The following is a 24,288-nucleotide window of genomic DNA, read 5'->3' as shown; positions in this document are numbered from 1 at the left end:
TTAGCATATGGATATGCCCTTTACAGAAGCACATGCCCACATGCAAGCACTGCCAGCCTAGGCTGCCTTCTAAAATGTAAGGAATCTGCTTACTTAGCCCTGAAAGCTATTTTTGAGACATGATACATCCCATATACATGCCCAGCATTCCTTAATGGTAACTGGGAAATGATGCACATTCATGAGAGGGAGGCTAAGGCACAGGGCTGGGAACTGAGCATTATTCCACTCCTGGCTCTGCCTTGAGATTGCTGCTGACATGACCATCCTTGACTAGCCAGACAACTGGCATCTCTGCTCCTCAGTCCTTTCCAGTGCTAAGTGGACATGGGAGTTTTAATGCATAAATAAAGAAATATATTTAGAAAAATTTTCTTGGAACTGGATGAGAATAAAGAAATGATGATATAAAGGTATCTACCATTTAGATAATTCCATAGCCCTTTAAAGACCTAGATCACTTGAGCCCAAGAACTTTCAAGCAAAGGCTGTGCTCAAGCTTTCAGTGACTTTTGCAAAGGCTGCAAAGACTTGAGAGCAGCTCTTCCACTGCTGGCAAAAGCAGGAACAACTGGAGTTGTCCCTGATACCAACTGATACCTTTGCACTTTGGTATCAAGTATTTCCCTGTATAAACAATATACAGAGAGATCATTGCAGTGTCAAAGCAAAAGGTTAAGAAAACCCCCAGACTCTCAAGTCTCTCCACAGCTATGCCATACTACTCTGAAGCCTGAACAGCTGGCATTGGACACATGGCCAAGCATTGCATGGCCTTGCAAGTCTGGCTCAGAGAGAGAAGAAATTTGGAAGAAATAAATGCTAAGCAGAACCAGTGCCTTGCCCAATTACTTAACCTTGTAAAATTCACATCCCTGTTTTTCTTGGGAGTGCTCTGCCAGGCAGGGGGCCAAAGTAAGGATCTCTCCTTTCTTCCCAGGTAAGGGCTCTTGGGACAAGAGAGGCATTGTCACTTGGGCTCAACCATCAGGGCACCCACACTTTCTGTGAAGAGAAGGGATCACTCTTGTGAGCGGGGGCTGTGCAGCTGCTGGCCCTGCAGGGGCTGCCAAAGTGGTGCCATGGGAAGGGGAATGCCCCAGGGCTGCAGAGGAGAGCCAGGGCACCCAGCAGTCCCAAGGACACATCCCCAGGAATGGGATGCTGCCCAGGAAGAGCTGTGCAAGCTGCTGCGGGAGGCAGGGGACGAGGTGTGGGACTGATGGATTCCACTGGAACATTCAATAATGCATTTTTCAAACAAAGACTCCCGTGTGCCGGTGTAACCTAAATCTAACATGACACGGACTAAACGAGGACGTCGCTCCTCTCCCCCCTGATTAGCCGTGATTGCTGCTGAGTGACACTGCAGCACGTGCCTGCTGCTGGACTGAAGCACGTGTGGGTGCCAAGCACCACGAGCCCAACACGTCACATGCACAGAGAGCACCCAGGGCAGCTCAGCAAGAGGGGCACCCCAGGGACCCCTCACCAGACAGAGGGGGCTCTCCCTTATGAACCGAAAAGTAACTTTTCATAGCTGATGGCCAAGTTCTCCAATAACAGCTGCCAAAAGCAATCAGCCTGGATCAAAACAGAGGGAGGAAAGTTATGTTATTTTAATAGGAATTATTTGGTTCCCAGGGTTCTGATCAAATTAGGCAACTACTGAATTAAAGCAATGAAATTACTGGGAAGGAGGCTGTGCTCAACTTATTTACAGTCCTCCCGGATCTGAAGAGGTAACAAAGGAAACCATCCAAACCATTCCAAGGAGTTTTCCATAAACACCCTAAGCTGGTATTTGAGGAACTGGGGATTTCTGCCTGCCACTAGCAATTTTCTAATTAGTCCGTTAGCCAACAGGCTCAGGACATCCCCTGTGCAGCAGATTTGGCATCCTCTGAAAAGGGGCCAGACTGAAGCCTGTGAGGCAGATGCTGCTCCTTGGATTTGCAGCACGGCTCAGGCATCATGAATGCTTTGGTTTTCAGCTCTGCTAGCAAACCTGGGGGATTTCAAGCTCCTCTCTGCATCCTCCATGCCCACCCTTATCTTTCAAGCCCACCGTTATCTTTCAAGAAATGCTTCTTTAGTGGAAATTGAACAGTAATCACATCTGGAATTGAAGGAATAACCACAATACAGGAGGCATACACTGCATCACAGTGGGATAAAGACAGACCAGTGTAATGGGGATTTCAGGTAACGAAGAGGGGCTCTGTATTAATACACATGAAATCCTGGCATGGGGACAGGAGATACAGAGTGCAGAACCAGAGCTGAGGGTGAGGAGGGAAATGGTGCTGATCATATTCTGGTAGTACTGCTCTGGTGCTGGGCACACCCTGGGGACCCCCTAGGATGGGAGGTGGAGAGCACAGGGGTGAAGGCACTGAGGGGTGACATGTGACCCTCCATGGGAAGGGGACACCTGCACAGCCTTGTACCCTTGCCCACCCCAGGCAACACTGTCCCACACTGCAGAAATGCCACCTCCCTGCAGAAATCTCTGTCTTCCCCTGTGCATCAGCACAACCCAAGCACCAGAGTTGCGTAAAGAGAGTCTCGAGTCACAGCTTCAGACCAGGTATAGCCTGTGCTGCTTTGCAACTCTGTCTGGATCATTTCCCCCAAACTGCCAGGAAAAATCTCAAATGTGGGAAATGCTCTTAGATGTCTGTCAGTCAGTCAGTCAATCAATCAATCAAACAAACAATCAGTCACTGTTATTTTCTTAATTGTACTGCTCTTAACTAGACTGGACACAAACAACTGAGCTGAAGTTGTCTACAACACAACAAACACAAGCAGAGAGGCTCTGACCAAAAGAAACAAAAAGAGCCAGAGCAGCCAGAGGAAAGGAGAAAAAGCACTTACCTTGCGTGAGCAGTAGGGCTGCGGTGAAAGAACATGAGAAAGACAGAGAGAGAAAAGAAAAAGAGGGAAGAAGTTAATATCCAACAGGAAAAAGCTGTTTTGCAGATGAAGGCTGTCAGTGAGCAATGGACATGGTGCAAGGCAGCGTGCGAGCTCACCAGGGCTGCATGTTAGGCACAGGCTGGGGAGCAGACACCACAGCAGCAAGATGGAGAGGAGACTGGGGTGCTCCAGTGAGCACCACGGCACTGGCTCCCCAAAGTCACCCCCTCCCCCCCAACAAAGGCAAAGGGATGGGATGCAGCGGGGGGGGGGAAAGTGGCAAGAAGGGAAGGGGAAAGGGAAGGAGGGCAGTTACACTTGCCACTGGGGCCTAACACAAGCCAAACTGGCCCAAAGGTGGGGGAGGTGCCCCTGCCTAAGTCTGTGACTTAGCTTTAACTTCTACTTGTCTTTCCAACAGCAAACCAATCCCTGAAGACTTGGTTGCATGTGATGACAGTATTGTAATTACTAACACTTATTATCGTGCACTTTTAGTCTCAGAAGCTTAAAACTCTGTACAGAGTCAGTATTAACAGCCCTATTTGACAGATGGTGAAGCAAGCAAAAAGAAGCTAAAGGGAGCATTTTGCAAACTCAGAAGTGGGCTGGAGTCCAAAAGTGCTAATTTTCCCAGACTTGCCAGTCCGGGCCTCTGAAAAGCAGGCACTTTTATATAGATGCACCCAGTTGTATCTGTGCCATTTGAAAGTGATTTCCTAAGCAATTTATCAAAGGTTGCACAGCACATCCATGGCAGAGCCAGAGAAACTAATCCTGAGTCCTGACACCCAGTCACTTCCTTGCTCTGTTGAGCAGCAACCATAGACACAGCTTTCCCAACAGTCTGCAGAGAGACACTGAGCCAGTCAAGATCTTCATCCACGGATCCGTCTCCCCAGCTGTAAGAACTGTGGGCAGCCCAAGAGATCTCCCTTGTCTATGTGAGCAGGTAGAGGCACAGTGAGAGGTGAAATGAAGAGGCTCCTTGCTGAACAACCCTTCTGTTTCAGGGTCAATTCCTCTTGAGAGTCAAAAACTTTGGGGAAACTATTCGTGAGCACATTCTGCATTAAGTACAGCGCCACTGAGCCACACGATGCAAAGGGATGTTTGCACTGCCTGCACCTCCTCTCATCCACACACCTCTCCTTGAAGTCTCCAACAGGCTCATCAGCACCCCTGGTAGCATGAATCTGGAGGTTCCTTGTAGCTCTGTCCTGCTGCAGTTCATGCTGTCATGTGACCTTACCTTTCCATGGTTTTCTCACTTTCCAGACAATGTACAGAAATTTAATTTGCCTTTTGCAATTACAAGCATTAGTACAATGGGTCAATTTGGTGTTCAAATGTAATATAATGAAATATTACTGGGACCCTAAGCTATCATGGCTATTAAAAAAAAACATTGGTTCCTCATGTTTTTTAAAACTGTTATTATTCTGCTCTGGGATTTGAGTTTATTTTTTTCCCCATTTGCTTGTGAGCCTGAAAAAGAACAATTTTTCTCCCTTTCACTTATAATACGATACATGAATATTTGAAGAAGCCTATAAAGCTATGAATGAAACATCAAGAATACAGCATGCAGAAAGCCAAGGGATTATTTATCTTTATATTTCTGAGTGAATGCTGTGCATGCAAGCAAGAAAATGATTTCACGGACTAAAGCTTTCTTCCTGCACGCACATCTGCTAATGTGCCCTTAGCCCTGACCTGTAATGTTTCCTGACAGCCCATCTGGGGATGCTGTACCTGTACCAGCTTCACTGATGGCCTCCGTGTTGCTCCCACCCCACAAGCCTCCCTCCTCTCTCCCCAGCCTGGGCTGCATCCCTCCAGTCCTCCCCAGGGCACCTCTCCCTCTCCTGCGCTGCTGCTCTGCACATCACGCTCCTTATGGGGCCAAGCCAGGCCACCTCACTGCTCTTGGCATTTCAGGTAGTCTCAGAGGCTTAACATGTGTACTCTTACAGGGAACTGCTAAAATTAGCTCCTCAGCCAAATCCAAAATAGCAGTCCCAAGTATCCCTTACCTAACCCTTGCATGGTGTGATTGTGGACAAACACGTGTGCCTGCAGATAAGGGGGCTGTGATGCTGACTCACCCAGGAGGACCCACAGCCTTTAACTGTGGATCCCTGCTCCTCCTCCACTGGGGTTTCTCTGCCCTGAAGGCTTGGTTTTGACTAGGTGAAGTCAAAATTGCATGCATGAACTCTGCTTCCCTGACCACCCTGAAAATGGACAATTTAGGCCTGAATTTAAAAAAGCTGCTAAAAATCTGTGTACTAATAAGCCATTTAATCTGCATGGTTTTGGTATACATTGAAGTCAAATTCTACTGTGACATGCATATTGGTGTGGGTTACAGGTCAGGAATTTCATTACCTCCTGTGTTAACTCCAAAAAAGCTTCAAGCACGAGGAACCAGACTTGGGATTGAAGCAGACCAGCAATCCTGTGTTTACAGCAACTTGATGTGCTGAAGGTGTGCCCCAGCCTTTTTCTAAACAGTGAAACACTTTTCTCTGCTGTTTACCTCACTGAGAGATTTGACTATGCTGCATGCTTTTTTCTGGACTTATTCTTCATTAACATAAATCTTTTCCAATCAGTCTCCCTAAAGACTCAGAGAAGCCACTGTGTAGATAAGAGGATCCTTTTTAAAGTCCTGGGATTTAGAGAGGGATTTGCAATGAGGGAGAGGAGGATGAATTTTGAGGAAACTCTCAGTCACCCAGCAGGGCAGTCACAGGACGCCGCAGGCAAAGAGAAAACACTGCCTCCACCCCCTGCACACTCAAAGGGGACCAAGAAGTGACCATGTGAAACACAGGCTCCCTTCCCCAAAGAGATAATGGTCCTCCATCTGCCAGATGTAACTGTCAACAGGCTCTGCCTCCAGATTTGCTCCCTGAGGTGAATAAACTGCTTTCCGAACAGACTGTGGAGAGACCTAACCATGGGGGTTTTTTATAGGCTAAACAAGGCAGAGATTTTGCAGCATTCACCAGAATGCTATTACTAATGAAGTCAATAGCAGAGCTCTTGCAGACTCCAAGAAACTCCTCTCCATCAGGAGAATCAGCAGCATTCAGCCTAATCACAGAGCTCTGAGCAAATTATTAAACCTTGAGGGAATGAGGTAACAACAATCTAACATTTTTTTGCTACTCTCATCAGCAGCTGATGGAGTTGATGAGTTGATGAAGAAGCAGTTTCTTAGCATCTGTTCACACTTCAGAAAACTGCAGCACATGTATCATCAATACAGCTTACCTTAAACAGGTATGGATCTTTGTAACAAGTCAAATAATTTCATCAATATTTTGACATAGATAACTTGATGGATCAATCCAAGCTGGAAATCCTTCCTTCTATGCAGTTCAATCCTTCCTGTGACTCCCAGTCACATCCTCCCTCTGGGCACAAAGCCTTCCCATCAGAGATGCTGACACTTGATTAGAAGGAGATGTGCTATGAGATTTGTCTGCACCAGTTGATTCTGTGCTGGGAGGGCTGAGAAGACTCCAGACGAAATTCTCCCAAGCCAGGGCATGCCACCCAGCTGATAACAGTGTTTGCCAGCCATCTGTACTCCCATTCTCAGCAAAGTCATAGCTTGTGGGAGACATGCTTTCTGAAGCAAAACTTCACATGAAGGTTGTCAGTCCCTTTCACAAAAGATAACCCTCAGACTCAGCCTTCAGGCATCAGCCCTGAGGTTGAATCTTCCACCACTGTGCCATGAATTCTCACAAGCTGATTCCCAATAACCCTCATGTAACATATTTTTCCAAATGCCATTTGCACCATTATATGCAATCAAGTGAAATCTTCCAAAGCAGCCTCACCTCCCATTCAGGCTAAGATTAGCCACTAAGATTAGCCACAATTTAACACTAAGATTAGCCACAATTTAAGCAGAAGAGCAACTTCATCCAGGGAACACAAAGCAAGTTCTTCTCCTGTAATCCAGGCTGAGCAAAAACTGTCAAAGCTGATGTGTGAAGAAAGTATGACTCCAAAGTCTTGCTGGGACAGCAGCAAAACCTGCATTCTGAGTTGAGAGCTGACACGATAGCAGAGATGCTATGAGAGCAAGAGTCAAACCCACAGACAGGAAGGAAGACACTCGTTTCCCAGCAGGAACCCTTTAAAAAGGTGCTGACAAAAGGATGCCCAGAATTGCGGTGCAGGGTGCAGGGAAGTTTCAAAACTCCGCAGCACTCAGTAAACAGGGATTCAGGTTACATGACTTTGCATATAGAGGAAAGGTGAGACAAGAAGGATTTGAAGATTAATTTCTTAGAAATGGAGAGGGCAAAAAAAGTCAGGAAACCTGGAAAATGGCCAGGAGCATAGAGAAAAGCAAGATTTACCATCCTGGCCAAGCAAAGAATGTGAGTCTCTCTCTTTGATTTCTTTTTACTCATTCACTTAGATACAACAAGCTTGCAGAAAGCACCACCTTTGCCAGTGCTCTGTGCATCTGATATGGCACTACTGAGTCAGCACTGGTCGTCATCACAGGCCAGGCTGGAGAGATTCCAATCTCAGATCTGTTCTCATCTCTTTGAATTATTGGAGCACATCAACAAAAAGAGCTGCTATAGTAAAACTACTTGATGTGATTTGTTTGGATGATCAGAAGGACTTTGAAAAACTCCAGCTGCAGAAAGTGATTGGTGAAAAATGACCTGCGAGACAAAGTAGATGTAGCATTTATGCAGCAGAGTAAGTGGTCAGCTCTCCTTACAGCAAGGGTTAAACAGCTGAGTGTTCCAAGGCTCAAAGCAGCATGACTCATGTAACAGGGGATGAACAGTGAGGAGCAGCATCTGCAGATGATGCAAAATGTTCCAGTTCAAAGGCTGTATCAGTGGCTGGTCTGCATTCTGCAAGCCCTGGTCAACCTGAAGACAGGCATTTGTGTTTGGACCACCACAGGAACACTTCTGTGTGGAGATGATTTCTCCTCCAGTAAGGTGCTAGCTGATGCAGAGAGCAAGAGCAATAGGATGAACAGCATGCTGAGTTCTGGCCCTCACAGAGACCATCCTGGAGACCCCTGTGCCCCACAGCTCTAATCAGGGCCAAGGAAAGTTCCCTTGACTGGAAGTGACTGCTTTGTATTGGAAGGTGTACAGGACAGCACAGACAGTAATGTAAATCAACCGTGTGGTAGTAAGCCCTGCTCCCACCTGCCATCCTCCTCCACTGCATGTCTGTCAGGAACCATTGCCACCACAGCCTGCAGCAGTGTGGGTACCCTCAGGGACAGCACACTGGGACTGAATAGCACCAGGCTCTGGACCAAGTTCTGCATCCCAGAATAAACCATTCAAACTCTGCCCTAGGCTGCTTTGAAAAGCACATACCACTTCTCCCTGTCATCAGCTCTGCCATCACTTCAGAGAACATTTCACCCCTGATTTCATCACTGCCACCTTGTTTGTATCCCTAAGGTAAGCTTGGAGCTGCCCTCTGCATGGAGAAGTCCTGGGTTGGCTGCAGGCCCTCAGCACAAAGCTGTGGTAGTGCAGGCACAACTAGGTGTCTCTGCGTGACCTGGATTGCAGATTACTTCCAAACATGACTGCCATTCATCTGAGGTGCCCACCACCACCCCACTTTGAGAGGAGCCGTGAGAGATTTTGAAGATACTGCAAATAGCTGAGAGCATCAATCCTCCTACAGAACTGAGGCACAGGCTCAGTGTGACAGAGCTAAGTGAGGAGTAACAACAAAATGATGACACACTGTCAAGAAAACCACATCTTTTGCAGCACTGGGAACAAATGCATGAGTAGCCAAAACCCAGAGAGACTCTACCTCAAAAGCTACTGGGCCTGGGTCCCCAAGGAGAGGCAGCAGCCAGGCTTTGCCCTTGCTGTGTGAGTTATGTGGGGGTACATCCATCACCACAACACAACCCAGCAAAGCCCCCGCTAGGTGACTGTGGTGTGGGATTTTCCCCATCTGTGGGCACAGGGCAATGGCAGCACCCACACGATGCTGGCAGGAGCGGGCGAGCTGGAGTCAGCACCAGCATCCCTTCCCAAGGCTGCACGGCACGGCGCACGATGCCCCAGCATGTGCAAGCCCGAGCGTGGCCGGCTGCCTCCGCTCCGCCGGCAGCCAGCTGGTCATGCATGAATCCTGTGAAGCTGCTGGCCACAGCATCTGCTCTTGATCACTCACAAGGCTCTCTATGGGAAAGCCTCTCGTAGCTCCTTATTCTTCATGCCAGGCACAAGGTAGGCTCATCAGAGGTGCTGCAAAGTGCACAGCATACAAAGATCCCCAGTACAGAGCTGGGGATCTTTCCAGATGCCCTGGATTTAGTGTAGCGACTGTGCCACCTTGTGCCAGCAACATTTACAAATGCAGTTTAATCTCCTGCTTCTCAGATTTAAAACCACTCTCTGACTTTTCTCTAATGAGGCCAACTCGGGCCCTGTGTCTCCTCCCCGGCATGGTCCTTTACTTCCTCCAGGCAAAAGAGGGTCTGTCCAAGGGTGTGCCCTCACCTCCTGGCCTGCAGGCTCTGTGCTGCAGATCAGTTTAGTCCAGCTCTGACCTCTTCTCTGCCTCTTGCCAATCAGACAATCACACTGACCAGAGCTGATACAGATGTAAATAAGAGATATATGATACAGCAAACTGTCTCTGTAGTCCTAGTAATAATGAGGACGTTTTACAACTAGTCCACTTCCAGGGCCATTTGGGTTTTTTACGAGCACTTGTTCTTATTCAACCAGGTGCAATGTGACCTGTGTAGGAAAAAGAAACGTGGGACTTCATAAAAAAAGCCCATTTCTGACTGTATTCTGATTCTGCTCATTGTTTAGAAAAGGCTGCAGAATTCACAGAGAACAGACAGCTGAGAAAAAATTCATTGTGCTGCTCCAAGCTACCAAGTGCATAAGCAGGAGAAAGCCAGGGGCCTGTGATTTTCCTCCTGGACCTGCTGAGATGGAGGTGGGAGACCCATGGATAGGAAGGCATCTCCACACATGTGGAGAGGAGACTCCAGTGTGGTTCTAGGACTGAAGACTGGTCCAGGACCAAACGTTTGGCCTTCACAATGCCCAAGAAGAAACTCTACTGTGGGTGTAGAGAGCAGATAGCTACATGGAAGCTGTGGCATTACATAGTTCTTTTATATGATGGAAACAAGTAGTAAATAACTAGTGGCTACAAGGTGAGGCCAGACAACTTCTACCTAGAAGCCATGCTCACACCCTTACCCTGGAGGGCAACTGATTGCTGGGACATACTCCCACAGAGTATGGCAAGGCTGATCACTGCTTCTGCTCAAAGGCAGCTGGACTTCAGTGAAAACTGAGGGCTTGTGCTTGACAAAGTGAAACCTGATATCCCTCATTGCTTGTGGACTGCAGGAGGCAGTCTAGCAGTATTAAAATATGGGTTCACATTTCACAAGTCCACGGATGCTCTATGATACTGAAATGCTAATGCAACCTGTGTCTGTCCTGAACATCCTGTGGAGCAGTCTATGGGAGCTTGGACTGGCCAGAGGGCAGCTGCTGTGCTGGTGAGGTAAGAAACAGAAGACATTTCAGCAAGGGAGAGCTGTGCAGTGCAGTGCATGGGCAGCAGCCAGGCATCCCATCACCGACAGCAGCACCTGAGAGCAGAAATAAGCCTGTGGGCACACCCATCTGGCTCTACTCTGTAACAGGCACCCAGAAGGGTGCCAGTAAAGTGCCTCTGTTTAAATCTTGGCCCTCCTAGGCCACCCCAAAGCTAGTGAAGCCAGTGGCAAGACTCAGCGAGAAAGGGGTCAAACACATATAGGACAAGAGCAAAGGTAGATGTAGGCAAGACACAACCGTAAGTTTGGGTTTATTCCAGCTATGAATCCTGGCCTGCTGGGAGATCCTGGGTCTCACTGCTGATGAAGTAGGACCTCAGCAGAGCTTCACATCCTCTGCATGACAGACTGTGATTATTTGTGACACATTTAAAGGCGTTTTCAAATGGAAGACATGAAGAACCATTTCAGAAAAAGTAAGCCAAGTTATTTCACACCTCCTCTCTTCTCCTACGGACTTTTCATTGCACTTCATAGGGACCCAAGAGCACCAAAGCAGTGCCACTGGAGGCAACAACAGAGGGAAGGACAGGGGGAGTACAGGAGGAGCTGAAGGGGGCAGCCATGCATTACACCTTTCTTTTGCCTTTAGCATTCCCCAAGGTCCTGGCAAAGAAGCAGGAGCAGGGAGAACAGCAAAGGTGTGCTCAGAACAAAAAACAGATCAAGACAAAGAAACTCAATCAAAACAACACAGCCTCCGAGACTCAAGCATTGCACAAAAGGAGGATCAGAAGTAAGCTAGGCTCTTAAAGGCAGAGATGGCACCGAAACAGACTAAGAGCAGAATACAGGAGGGCAAAGAGTAAAAGTCGATCCCTTTACAGGAGGAGGAGAAAAGGAGGAAGGGTAAGGAGGAGAAAGAAGGTTACATTTTCTGGATTTGGGGTTTGGATACTTGATTCTGATTTTTTTCTTTTTTGCATTTTTTTTCATAAAGGATCTCACACCTGATATTCCTCGTTCCATCCACTGCGGTTCACCAAGGGCAATGAAGAAATTCTCCTGCCTTTCGTATTCCTCCTCATCTACTATCTTAACCCTTATGGTCTTCCTGTAGGGACAACAAGAGAGACAACCGTGTACAGCGGGTCAGCTGGCTGGAGGCGAGGCAGCAGCGGCGTTGGCGTTGGCTCCCGGCACGCAGCCCCTTCCCGCTGGGGCGGTGTGTGCTGGCCTGCCTGTCGGACACAGCATCCTCGCAGCGGCTCCTTGGAGCGGGGTGTTAGGGGCAGAGGGGGCTGGCAAGGGAGTGAGGAGGCAGGGAAAAGTGGGAGGAGGACCTTGCTGATGGTTAGTGGAAGGTGACTTCTGCAGCGCAATTTTTTTCAGTGTCAGATGGTAATGGAAAAGGTATCAGTTGCCTGAAAAAGCATCAGGGACCACCACCCTGAGCTACCCACTGTATTTTAGCTGGAAATCCAATTTCTTCTTACCATTAATAATACCCTCATGATTAATAATAAATCTGCAAAGATTCTGGGCTGGGAACCTGAGGAGAAGAGAGAGACACATTTCCCAGTGTGGTGAGGTAGATCTCTGCCAGTGGCTACAGCTCCACCAGCTGCTAAGGAGGCTGATGGTTCTAACTCCCATTTTTAAAATGGCACATCTTAGTGCTTTCTCTTCTTGATAGTATCTACCCATCCTTCTGTCCTGTTCCTCAAATGAGAACACAGTCTTCCCAGGGGATGAACAGCTTTGCTCACAGGGGACACAATGGGACAATGCCTCCAAGGCTCAAAAGGAAATGCCCTGGGCACTGGAGCAGGCCTAGCCTCTTTCCCCTGAGGCCAGCTTATCTGGCCCCCTCCACTACCCCTGCAATGCACACAACTGCTGTGAGACCCCAGGCAAACCAAAGCAGGCCCTGGCTCTTCCTTGCCCTCAGCTCCTGCTCCCAGACTTCCTCTGTGACAACCAGACCAGGGGTTGCACAGCCTTTGCCCACTGCTTCTCAGAAGTCACAGAGTTGCTTCTCTGCCAGGCCTCAATTCCTGTATTTTTCTAACATGGGTCTGACTGGAACAACCCATAGGACCAGGGCTGGGGGATGATCTCCTGAGATGCTGGATGTGTTCCTAGCCAGCATCTTCCCAATGACACTAGAAAATTTTCTTGGACCCTCCAGTGGGGGTGACAGAAGGTTTCTCTCAAGTCACCACAGAAATATGGACAAGCAGGACTGCTCTCCATCCTTCTCTCTCTTCTCCCCTTGCCACTTTGCCTCTCAGCAGCCCCAGCACCACTCCCCATGCCACCCCACAGGTACCATGTGACACGGTGTGCGTGCACAGCAGTGTTTAGGGCAGAGCAGTCAGAGACAGAGAGACATCAGAGGAAGAGAAGAGGAGGAAGGAGATGGAAGAGAGGAGGAAAGAACGTTAATGTTAGTCTGCAGGGCCAGTACTACACCTTTCTGTAAACTCATATCCACCATGCGGGGGCTCATCAGCTCAATGAAGAAATTCTTGGTTTTTTCATATTCCTCATCATCAATTACCTTGATGTGAACTGTTTTGCTGTGGATGGAAAAATAATAAGGGTCATAAAGGGGAGAGGGGAACAGAGAAGCAAAAGTCAAGGAAGGACTGAGTTAAACGGGTACATTAGAGAGTCAAAGTTTTCTCACCCACTGAACAAACTCAACATGGCCCTTTGAGAATGGCTAAAGCCCCCTTCTGCAAGCAACCCTGGCCAATTTTCTGTTTACCCTAAAGGCAGAATGTCAGGCTAAACTAGAAAGTGAAGTTAGACAAAAACAATCCCCCAGCAAACTGTCTCAGGGCTCAGCCTGTGGACAGTGAGGTCTGATGGCCAGCAGAGAAGCAGGCTTTCCTTAGTCTGTCACCCCTGTGCATGCACACACACACACACCAGCAGCCACACAAGCACACATACCCTGCTGCTGCTTCACCTTCATTGGCCTGCTCTGAAAAGTGCTGGCTGCTAGAGCTGCTGGAGCAGCTGGGCAGCAGATCCTGTGTTTCTCCTTTAGCAAATTTCTTACAAGTTCTTGTACCATTTTGTAGGAAAAGAAGAGCTCACTCTGTCATGGTTTCCTTCAGAGCAAATACATGCCTTATGCAGAGGTTACTGGCCCACAACTTTCACATCCAGAGAGAACAAGAGAAACAAGTCAAAGACTGCCAACCGACTGCCTCCTTACAGACAGGCTGCACTGACTGTTGCAAGCTTGAAATGACCCCTCCACTCCCCTCATTCTCCCAGTGGCTGCAAAGGTTCATGCAGTCACATCCCTCACTTGAGACTGAAGACATTGGTACTTTCATTCCCAGCTGGTATAACCCCCTCTTAAATAAAACATTCTTTGCACCTGTAACCCCTCTGAATGGGTACCCGCTTGCCATCTTGGGCTCCTGGTCTTCTAGTTGAACCCAACCCCAAGCTGGAACTGCATTTTTAAAGCCAGAAATCAGTTCCACATAAAAAGTGCTTCCCTTATCTCAAAACAATTGCCCCTACTGCCAGCAAAAGATCCCCTGCTTCCTACTGCTCTGGTCCCACACATGGCCCTGACACAACAACCTCCTCTTCTTCTTCCTGCCCATCCTTAGCAGTCAGATCAGGCCCAGGTGCGTGTTGTGCACAATCAGTCTTGACTGGCAATGGGATGGAAGAGAAAATCAGGACTGGCAATCACAATCACTGCCAATCTGGAAAGATGTGACCAAATTCACATCTCTCTGTGCCTCAGCCTGTAGCCTTTGCAATTAAATCCTGTATCTTTGATCTCACAGTGCTTCAGAGAACAAGCAGTCCAGCCCTGCACCCTGGGGGTGCTGCGATCCCTACCCTGGGGATGCTGCCACGGCCAGCAGCCTCTGGAAAAATCACCATTTCAGCACAGAATATGGTGCTGAAATGCAGCTTGTATTCCTACTGATATCAATTATGACCACAAAATTATTTGGTCATCCTACAATTTGACCCTCAAATCAATTCCTCCTGCACTCCAGCTGTGGAAATCCTGTTCCCTGTGCTGACTCGGGTCTTGATCTTGGTCCTAACCCTTCTCCTTCAAATGATGGCACAGGGGTAGGAGCAGAGTTTGGACAATGTCTCCCTATCCATCAGTGCAGGAATAGCCAAGAAAAATCACCTCCAATTCTTCTTTATGAGCTAAATCAGTTTTATTTTTGCCAGTGCTTGCTCTACCCATACCCTGCACCAGTGCCAGCAAGCCTCCTTTCCCTTCTCTAGGCTCCTTCAATCTCTACTAATCCAGCCTGAAAGATTTTAAAAGGTATTTCTCTGGTGTAAATATTGCTGCTCTGCTAAGACTTCCTCATGATGATTTTTTGTTTCATTTTTGTTGGAGATGTTGAATTTGGCTTTTGAACCAGATTTTATCTGGGCCCCTGATACTTTGCAAAGCTTGTTCAATTTGCTGAGTTAAACCCACAGCTGATTCATACCTCTGATCTTTTCCTTGCTCATTACTACAAAACAGAAGGTGGGATTTTCCAAAGCAGCCAGTGCTTCCTGGACGTGGGTTGCTTTTAAAAATCCTTTTCATAAGTACCATTGCTTATGTTTTTTCCATTCTAGGAGCTTCAAAATAATCAGTATTGCTAATCTGCAAAAATTTGGAAAAAACACCACAGACCCTATTTCCTGGGGTCAGTTTATGTACTGTGACAAAACTACTCTAAGGCTTTGTACAGTTAATATTATGCACGCAAACCTTCCTTCCTTCCTTCCTTCCTTCCTTCCTTCCTTCCTTCCTTCCTTCCTTCCTTCCTTCCTTCCTTCCTTCCGTCCTTCCTTCCTTCCTTCCTTCCTTCCTTCCTTCCTTCCTTCCTTCCTTCCTTCCTTCCTTCCTTCCTTCCTTCCTTCCTTCCTTCCTTCCTCCCTTCCTCCCTTCCTCCCTTCCTCCCTTCCTCCCTTCCTCCCTCCCTCCGTACATTTTGTTAAGTACAAGGAGCTCTATATGCCCGAACAAGTAGTTCCACAGAGGTGAGGCTTCCTTAGAATAGTCCTTGTTTTAATGTAAAAAAATACAGTTCAAGAAAGAGAGAGAAGGGTTGCTGGGTATTCTAGAAGCTAGCATGGCAAAGTGCTGGCTTTGCAAAAGCAGGTCCCCTCAAGTCAGGAAACTTTCTGGGCTCCAAAACCAACTCAGCTCTGCTGCAAACTGGACCACTACCACACACGCAAGCATCAGGTGACTTTTCCAAAAAGAGTCTGAATTTGGTTACCAATCCAGTATCTTCCTCCTTTGCTACAAGCTTTTAAGGAGAAAAGACCCTTTTACCCAGCTCTGAAACAGGTGAAGGACAGATGAAAGCAACAGGCCAAAATCCTGCATGGACACAGGCTGGGCCTTGCACCCCCTCTCCCCATCTGACTGAATTCCAGTGGAGGTGGCACCTGACCTCTCCAACTTTGCTGAGAAGTGGTGAGTGCCCAGTAGGTCCTCCACCCCCCTAAAGCCTTGAAGACACAGCAGGAGCCCGGAGGTGATGCTTGGGGACCCAGGTGTGGTGGGATGGGGTTGATGGGAGCCAAACTGCAGCCACTGCCAGCTCTTGCTCCAAAGTCAGGGCGTTGCCAGACCTCCCTGTGCAAGGAGGAAAGGAGCAGGGCAGAACTTGGCAAGGACTGTGCAGTGACATGGGGAGGTGGGCGAGGGCTCACAGACCCAGTGCCACGTAATGGGGAGCAGTTAGCCTTTCCCTGGGATTTTGTGGCAGAGGGAAGAGCAGCATCCCTGCTCCCAGGCTGCTCTGCAGCCTGCACAGATGGGGGCACAGTGCTGGGCTGGCTCCCTTGAGGGGAAGTGCCCTTCTCTCGGCTGGCTGCTCCCGTGACTGTCACCACAGAAAGGTCAGTGCTGACAGAGGGGGGTTGTGGTGGCCCATCAGGCCACCCCTCCCAGTCCACTGGCTGGTGAGGGCTGCCCTTTTCCCCGCTCTGCAGCTTCCCTACCTCTGTGAGCTTTCGCTCGTCTCCAGGCCTATGAAAGCAACCATAAATACAGCTGCGTCCTGAGCTGTCATAAACTGTCTGGAGGCCAAAACACAGATTGCTCCCACACAATCTCATCTCTCACCTACAGCCACACTGAGAGCTGCGTCCTCGGAAGGCATGAAGAGAGGAGGAGATGGATGGAGAGAAGGGCTGGAGTGTAACGCTGCCCCGGGAGGACATCGCGTTAATGTGAGAGATGTGACAGAAGGACACAGAGAGGCAGAGAGCGTGTGGGAGCGGGAGGCTTGGGAACATTTTGCTGCAAGAACATCATGACAGTTCTTGAAATTAATGGAGGCAGAGTCAGGCACGAGAGGGGCTTGCCGTGCAGCAGCCCTGATGGGCATGCTCACCACCATGGGAAGCAAGGAATCTGAAGCCTACCTTGCTCAGCTGAGCAGCTTTCATTCCCCAGCCTCTGGCCACTTCACATGGGGAAAGGAGGACACTTTCCAGCCTTCCCCATTCTCTCTGACAGTTTGACTGGGGCCAAGACACAGCTCAGACAGCTCAAAAGCAGAGAACAACAGAGAGCATCCAAAAGCCTCTCCTGGCAGCAAGGAGTCACTCTGTAAAACACAAAGCCCCGCTGCCAGCACCAAGCCACAGCACAGTCCAATCTCAGCACCTGCATGACTACAGTGATGGGAAGGGCTCTTTAATTCAGGGCTTGGTGCAGCTTTCAGCAGATTGAGCAATGCTTTCAATTTGGCCTGTGACACAGCAGGGCAAGCCAAAAGCCAGCACTCCCAGGGAACACCTGGCCATACAGAAGTCAGGATAGCTGCTCACTTGCATCTTTTTCTCTGAGGTCATTGCAAGCTGCCATGCAATAGCATTCAGATGAGGTTCTGCTTTCAACATACACTTAGAAACAACCACTGCTTTTAAGAGTCTGGGATGGAAAAGCTCCTCTGGGGAGCAACATTAAGAATGAGATTTCCCTGAGTAAGCAACAGAAGATGAAATGAATAGACATCGATCTTCTCCTAAAGGACTTTGTGCACATAATATTGCTAAATTCCCCATCTGGGAAGTACAGAGGATAATCTATAAAATCATTTTATTTGACAACACGTCCACTTCCAACACATAAGGCAACAACTGAATGGTTATTTGATTAATGTGCTAGAAAATACTGAGTATCTCTTTGTGTGGACACTCTCATTTGCAGGAATTATTGCTGAGAAGGTTAAGAGGATCTGTCTGTGTGACTTTGGAATGTGAAACAACTCTAAAAACAATGCAAGTCAGGAGATGTCACATTGTGTATACCACTGAAACAGGCAGGACTGTGCAAGGACACATTTTAGAGTCCCTGGTGGGATGCTATTAGCCAGGATGAAAAGCAGCCAGGACGGCAAGGTAAACATCCCTGGGGCAGGGAGATGTACCAGGAGGTGTTCAGTGACTCGGTAATGGGAATCATTAGTACAAACACTTTGGGTCAAGACATCCTGTTCTTGACACATCCTGAAAAACCCAAACCTGCATCTGATTTGCTGTGGGTGCAGGTTCCTGCAGTGTGAAGTTCAAAGCCTGTGGTACCAGTCTGACTCTTCCCCAGAGCTCTGTGCTGGTTTGGGATTTCACTGTAAAGTTGGAGATAGGGCCCAGCTACTACGCTAGAAGACCTCATAGAGCAGTCACAGTATCATAGAATGTGCTGGGTTGGAAGGGACCCACCAAGCTCATCAAGTCCAATTCCTGGCCCTAGGCAGGATCCCCCAACAATCACACCATGTGCCTGAGAGCATTGTCCAAATGCTTGAACTCTGTCAGGCTTGGTGCTGTGACCACTTCCCCGGGGAGCCTTTCCAGTGCTCAACTACCCTCTGGGTGGAAAGCATTTCCTGATATTCAACCTAAACCCCCCCTGACTCAGTTTTATGTTTTCTCCTCAAGCCCTGCCACTGGTCACAAGAGTGAAGAGATCAGTACCTGATGCTTTCCCTCATGAGGATGCTGAAGACCACAATAAGGTCTTCCCTGAGTCTCCTGCAGGCTGAACAAATCAAGTGGTCTCAGCCACTCCTCACATGGCTTCCCCTCCAGAAAGGGGAAGAGAAACTGGCTGGGTAAAAGGTTCTTTTCCCCTTCACCATCCTCATGGCTCTCCTTTGGACACTGTAATTGCTTAATGCCTTTTTCATATTGTGGTGCCCAAAACTGCACACAAGACTCGAGGTGATGCCACCCAGTGAAGAGCAGAACAGGAAAATCACCTGCTTTGACTGGCTGGCAATGATGTGAGCTTGAGGCAAACCAAAAGGGATTAAACAAGGTTATAAACAGTGGGGATCTGTCTTTGCCCAATTCACTGGGAGGTGGATATTTAACACAACAGTGTTACAGTGCTCACAGGAAAGGTGAAGAAGCCAGCAAAAGAAACCTGATTTGACGCCCATGGTCATATGAAGTTGTGCATCAATAACCCATAGTAACAAACTGAGCAGTTTTGAAGCAAAGAATTATGCTGTCACAAAGCACACAGAAAGAAAAAAGTGTTTGAAGGGCAAAATCATTAGATCCAAAAGCAGATTCACTAAACTCACCAAGGAGATGGTGAGTGATCTTAATTTCAAGAGATCATGGTAATTTAAGAACCAATCCACATTATGACCAAGACAAGCAGGTTGCAGCTTGGTCTTAAGATCATGTTTATGAAAGAAGATTTTTTTATTACCATGGAGATTCTGGAGCGGGGGGACTGGTTGTCAAGCATTCAGCTGCAGCCACTGGCAATGGTCACAGTTTGTTCTAGCAGAAAGGTCAGAACTGAAGGTGCCTCTAAGGTCAGATTAGATGTTGGTACCAATTAACAGGTGCCAATAGGATAAATGACCTGTCAGAACAGATCATTGATGTGCACATTGCTGATGTTTGAGTTACAGAAGAACTGGTGCTGGTGCAGAAGCTGGAGACAAGCCATGGCAGGCCAGTTTCCAAGAACTGGCTGCATTGTTCATGAGGACCTTGGAAGAGCAGCTGTGCAAGAGTTATCCTACTTTACGTAGCAAGCACATGGGGGACAGCCCCAGCAGCTTCACTACCAGCCAGTTGGCTATAAAGTAACATAGTCAGAAGCCATCCCCAGAAAATGAGATTTTTCTCTTCTGTGTTTTCTCTTTTGTTGTCAAGTTGTTTTATGGGATAACCAGATAGTAACTAATTATCTTTTAATCAAAATTGCCCGATAAATTATTATAAGAAACTATCATCTTATCATTAAAATAATGTTCTTTGCAGTGCTAATCACTATATGACCTACATATTTCTTCTGTCAAGCCTGAAGCCTTACAAGTCAGCTGATACCTCCATACTTTAGTTTCTATATCCATGCAGGGCCCATGGTCCTTATTTCTCACAGGGACTTGATAGGGAACAGTCCCTACTTGCTTTGAACTCCCAGTGTGGGAGGTGCTACAGTGACACAACGAGAAAGAAGGTGAGGGAAGAGAGCAGAGAGAGCTTGAAGTGGTGGTGGAAGTATCATTTATTTATATGAGTATCAACTCATTCTGGCTCCATCTGACATGGTTCCCATTTGAAGGAGCTGTGCACTTCTGTAGGGCACCTCCTCTTCCTTGCTAAAGTCTATTTACTTCATGAAGGAACTAAAAGACCTCAGAAAAATATGTCTGCACACAACTATCATCCTACCTCTGGACAGAGGCATTTCCACCAAGCCATTCCTGACAAGTAGGTGCTGGCCAACTGCTTTCTAACAGCTACATTACAAAGCTGGTTTTCTGGATGATCTTTCCCAATATTTCAGCTCTTTACCCCTTGAAAGTCCTTTGTAATGTCCACCCAGACTGACAAGGCAGGAGGGAGAAAAGCCTTTGGCACTGCTCCTGGAGTGGCTCCCTGCATCCCTGCTGTTCCTCCTACACAGGCAGAGTCTGAGACTGGCCCAGGAGACTCAGAGCCCTTCTGCAAGCCTCCATCCCTGCCACACATGCAGCACACGAGGGATCTCTGCTCCCCTCCTGCGAGGGCCAGGGCCAGCAACATCCAGCTCTGCTATGGCAGCTCACAGGCAGGGGTGAAAAGGTTCACTGGAGAAGACACCATGCAAGAAGCAGCTGTACCCCGAGGTGGAGACAATGACCCCAGCCCAAAGCCTTGTGTGACTCCTCAGGCTCACCCCTGGGACTGCGTGGGACAATGTGCAGGGCCACCAGCAGCACAGGGGCTCTGCCTGGCTGGCTGCTAGCAGCGTAGTCTGTTCACATCACACCAGATCTCCTAAGGCATAAAGGAGGAAATATTGACTCAGAAAGGCATCTTCCCTTTGTGTATTCCTCATGTAATCTTGGCTAATTAGTAAATTGGCTCATGCTTCAATTAGAACTATTGAAAATGCTTTAGTAGCTGACACATGATAATTAAAGGGACATAGCCAAGACTAAGAGCTGTATTTTTTAGTCTTTACTTGTATAAGAAAACTTTAAAGTGTTACAAGTAAAAGATTTACAGTGATAGCAGTTAAAAAAATAAATCCAAAGTAAAAAAAAAATAAAATTGCTTGTTATGGTTTCTCCGTCCTAGATGGCAACACTAAAGGGTTTTTCATGTATTTCTGGTCATCTGCACTTTTCAATTTGCGCCTGTTTTGTGCACAGCAGCCCAGCCCTCACTTCCCACTGCCCCCCAAGACTGCCAAGAGACATGAAATGCTGCCAAATTCACATGACAATGTTTCACACCTACTTTATACCAGTGCAAATAACTGTACCAGCAATGAGAAATCAGAGCTGCTAACTTGCAAGTGAGTCCATTAAGCACATCCATGCCACCAAAAAATCAAAAAAATCCTTAAGTGCCTAATAAATTCAGGGCAACTCAAGAGATGTGGTGAATCCATGTATCAGCCATGGGAATCACCACTGGAGCTAGTAAATGGCAAATTAATTACACTCTCAAGTCTCACACTCAACTTGGAAACCTTGATACACCAAAAAATGCTCCATGAGCTTCCGTAGTCCAGTCAGTCCTGCCAGACAAGAAATCCAAAGCACTCTATATCTCACTTTGTTCAAACATGATAAAATGCTCTAATATACAGGGTTCTTCAAGGAAAGATGTCACAGTTTGTTTTTAAGAATTTCTGCAAAAAAAGGGAAAGTCAGAGTTTGTTAAACCCCCTTCTCTCAGCTGAGTCCATGTTGCTGACCAGCTGAGCTATTTAAGTTAGGCTGTTCAAGCCTAACAGCCCAGCTCTACAGGTTTTCTTTTCCTTATTCAGTTTCATTAAGCTACTTGGGTTGGAATATTGAAGCTGTGTGTACAGACACATATGGGCCCTTGTCTGGCCTGCTCCAAGTCAGCTTCTTCTTGCTTACCCTATGATGCTTCAGGGCCAGGGGAGAGCAGAAAAAATTTCAACAGCCTGTGGAGCTATTTGTTGAGGTCTGTACAGTAAGTACATGTCTTGTACAAGCAGTAATTCAACTTGGCAGCCCATGAAATCAGACAGTTGAGGTGGGTGTGGGTGCAAAGCAGAGCCAGGGTCCTGGGCATAGACATTTTACCCCTCCCTACCTTGGGCAGGTTCCCAGGGGAACAGCTTCACTGAGGAGATTCTGTGCCATTTTTTCTCTTAGAAAGGAATTTCAGAAGGAGCAAGACTTCAACCACAACCATACTGTGGGGAGGGGGGAAGGGAGGAACAGAGGGATGGACGAAGGGAAGGACAGAAGGAGGAAGGGAGGAAAAGAAGAGCAGGAAGGAAGGAAGGAAGGAAGGACATTTATTCCTTACTAAAGGTCTTTGACTTTTACTGCTTCCATCTGAGTCTGATGTACCACAATAAACACCTATGATATCAAAATGCATAATGGGTATCAATGGCAAAAAAAAAAAAAAAAAGTACTAGAGATCTTTTGTTTGCTCTAGAGAATGGCTCCAAAGCTTGACAGGGTGCAGGACTGGGAGTGCCCTGGACAGGACCGGGTAGGCTGGACTATCTCAAAGCCTCTTGAGATGTTCTGAGCAAACACAAAATGGGGATTCAGCTGGAAGTGACCCCCTGTCCCACCACAGTGTTCCCGAATTCCACCTGCAAGACAGACACTCGTCATTGGCTGCTATTGGCAGATCAGTGCTTCAAGCTGTCGCCCCTCGTTTTAGACTTTTTGCTGAAGGCATGTAGATTTGGAAGCTATATTTAGATGTCTTTTCTATTCTTCAGCAACAGGGTTGCCATGGAGATGCTGGTGAGGATGAGAAGGTGGGGACAGAGGGGGGAGGAAGTTGAGGAATGAGAAATACTAGATTCAAAACAATCATCACCAGCCTGGGAAGGCTTTAAATTCCTCCTAGGGCAAAAACTGCAGGAGCTTGTAAGCCAAAATGAGCCCCTGGCATTGCCTGATGGTGTGGCCCTGCCATGCAGTACTCAATGCTTTGTCATGGCAGGTTTGAAAAGACACAAGGGGCTGGCCTTCAAGCACTGCTCCTCAGGGAGAGTGTGGCCCCCTGGACCTGAGCTTGCCAAAAACAGAACTCTGGGAACTTCATCAATGTCTTGCTATTGCCATGCTGCTTCACAAGTTCGTACTGACTCCGTACTTGGTCAGGTCCTGCCACAGCTGGGGTGGCTTTGTCTCTGCTGCCAACAGCAGAGGCAGACAGGGTGCTGCAGCTGGGGGCAGAGCTGCTCAAGTCTACCCAGAAGCATGGGCAGGGACATGCTAGCACACAAAGGGACAAACAACCCAGCACAGGAGCCAAGCTGTGGTGGGAGTAAAGTGAACTACAGGCAGGGATTACAGGTCCTTGATCTCTGCCTGCCAGGCACCTCCACATTCCCTGGGATCACACTAGCTGCAGGCACAGATAGATATGCAGATTCATACCCACAACATTGCTCTTCCCAGTAGAGACAACATAGGTGAGACTAAGGGCTCCTCCTAACATGGCTGTTCAAGGCTCACTGTACTACAATTACTACACTGCTGATGTCCAGGTATTAGAAAGATAAATTACTTGTTGATAGAATTTCCTTGCTAAAATTTTAGGTCTTGATATGCTTCAGTGATCTCAGACCGAGGGGGAGGTTAACAAAGCTTGGGGAGAAGCATGTACTACTGATAGTGGACACAAAGAATGCAGGATTTCCAGACCACAAGGACATTTGGCAGAAATCCCAAGATAAGGAAGAAACTAATAAAGCCAACTCAGCAACTGTGCTGAAATCAGCTCTGACTGGGCCAAAGGTCATTTTGACAAGAGGAGATTGCAACCATCACTCATGAAGTACTGACACAGGAAACTGATGGACTCGAAGGGAAAGACTGAGCATGTGGACTGATTAGCATGAGAAGGGATGAAAAGCTGGTAGAGCAGAAGACTGAAATAATTTAATCAACACACGACAGAATACTAATTAATAAGAGCACTAATATGCAATTATTTAATTAATTAATAAGAGCATTAATAGGGAACTTGTAGCCAATGAACATCAATGCCTTTGTTTGCTAAAAAATATAAATAGTGAAAAGTTTGATAGTCCTTGTGCTAACTTTGTGGATTTGTCACCCAGCAGGCCTTTCTGCACAGAACTGTATATCAGACAAACACCTCGGTTCTGTGTGTGGAGCAGCCTCTCGCACACCATGTAAAAGAGCCTGCTTTGGGACAACAATGGCAATGAAATTTGGATTTTCAAGAAAGTTCAGGCTAGTTCCCCCAGTTCCCAGCACGGAAGCTGGCATATCTCAACACCTCACTCTTTTCTGGCA

General features: G+C 47.6%; 1 protein-coding gene across 3 annotated transcripts in view; it reads right to left on the bottom strand.

Moving 5' to 3' along the window:
- The window catches only part of SLC8A3 (solute carrier family 8 member A3), a 92,004-nt gene that overhangs the window by 10,054 nt on the left and 57,662 nt on the right, over positions 1-24,288 (bottom strand). Inside the window, exons 2-3 of one of the 3 annotated variants that reach the window (XM_050975641.1) lie at positions 12,962-13,068; positions 2,266-2,282 (exon numbers count right to left, since the gene is read on the bottom strand). In XM_050975641.1, the coding sequence (XP_050831598.1) occupies positions 2,266-2,282; positions 12,962-13,068 (124 nt within the window). Of the gene's footprint in view, positions 1-2,265; positions 2,283-11,496; positions 11,601-12,956; positions 13,069-24,288 lie in introns of all 3 variants that reach the window. The other 2 variants (XM_050975640.1, XM_009102008.4) reach the window with 2 other exon arrangements.

This window comes from Serinus canaria, chromosome 5 (genome assembly GCF_022539315.1).
Source record: "Serinus canaria isolate serCan28SL12 chromosome 5, serCan2020, whole genome shotgun sequence".
NCBI lineage: Eukaryota > Metazoa > Chordata > Aves > Passeriformes > Fringillidae > Serinus > Serinus canaria.
This window is presented reverse-complemented; position numbering and strand designations above follow the sequence as displayed.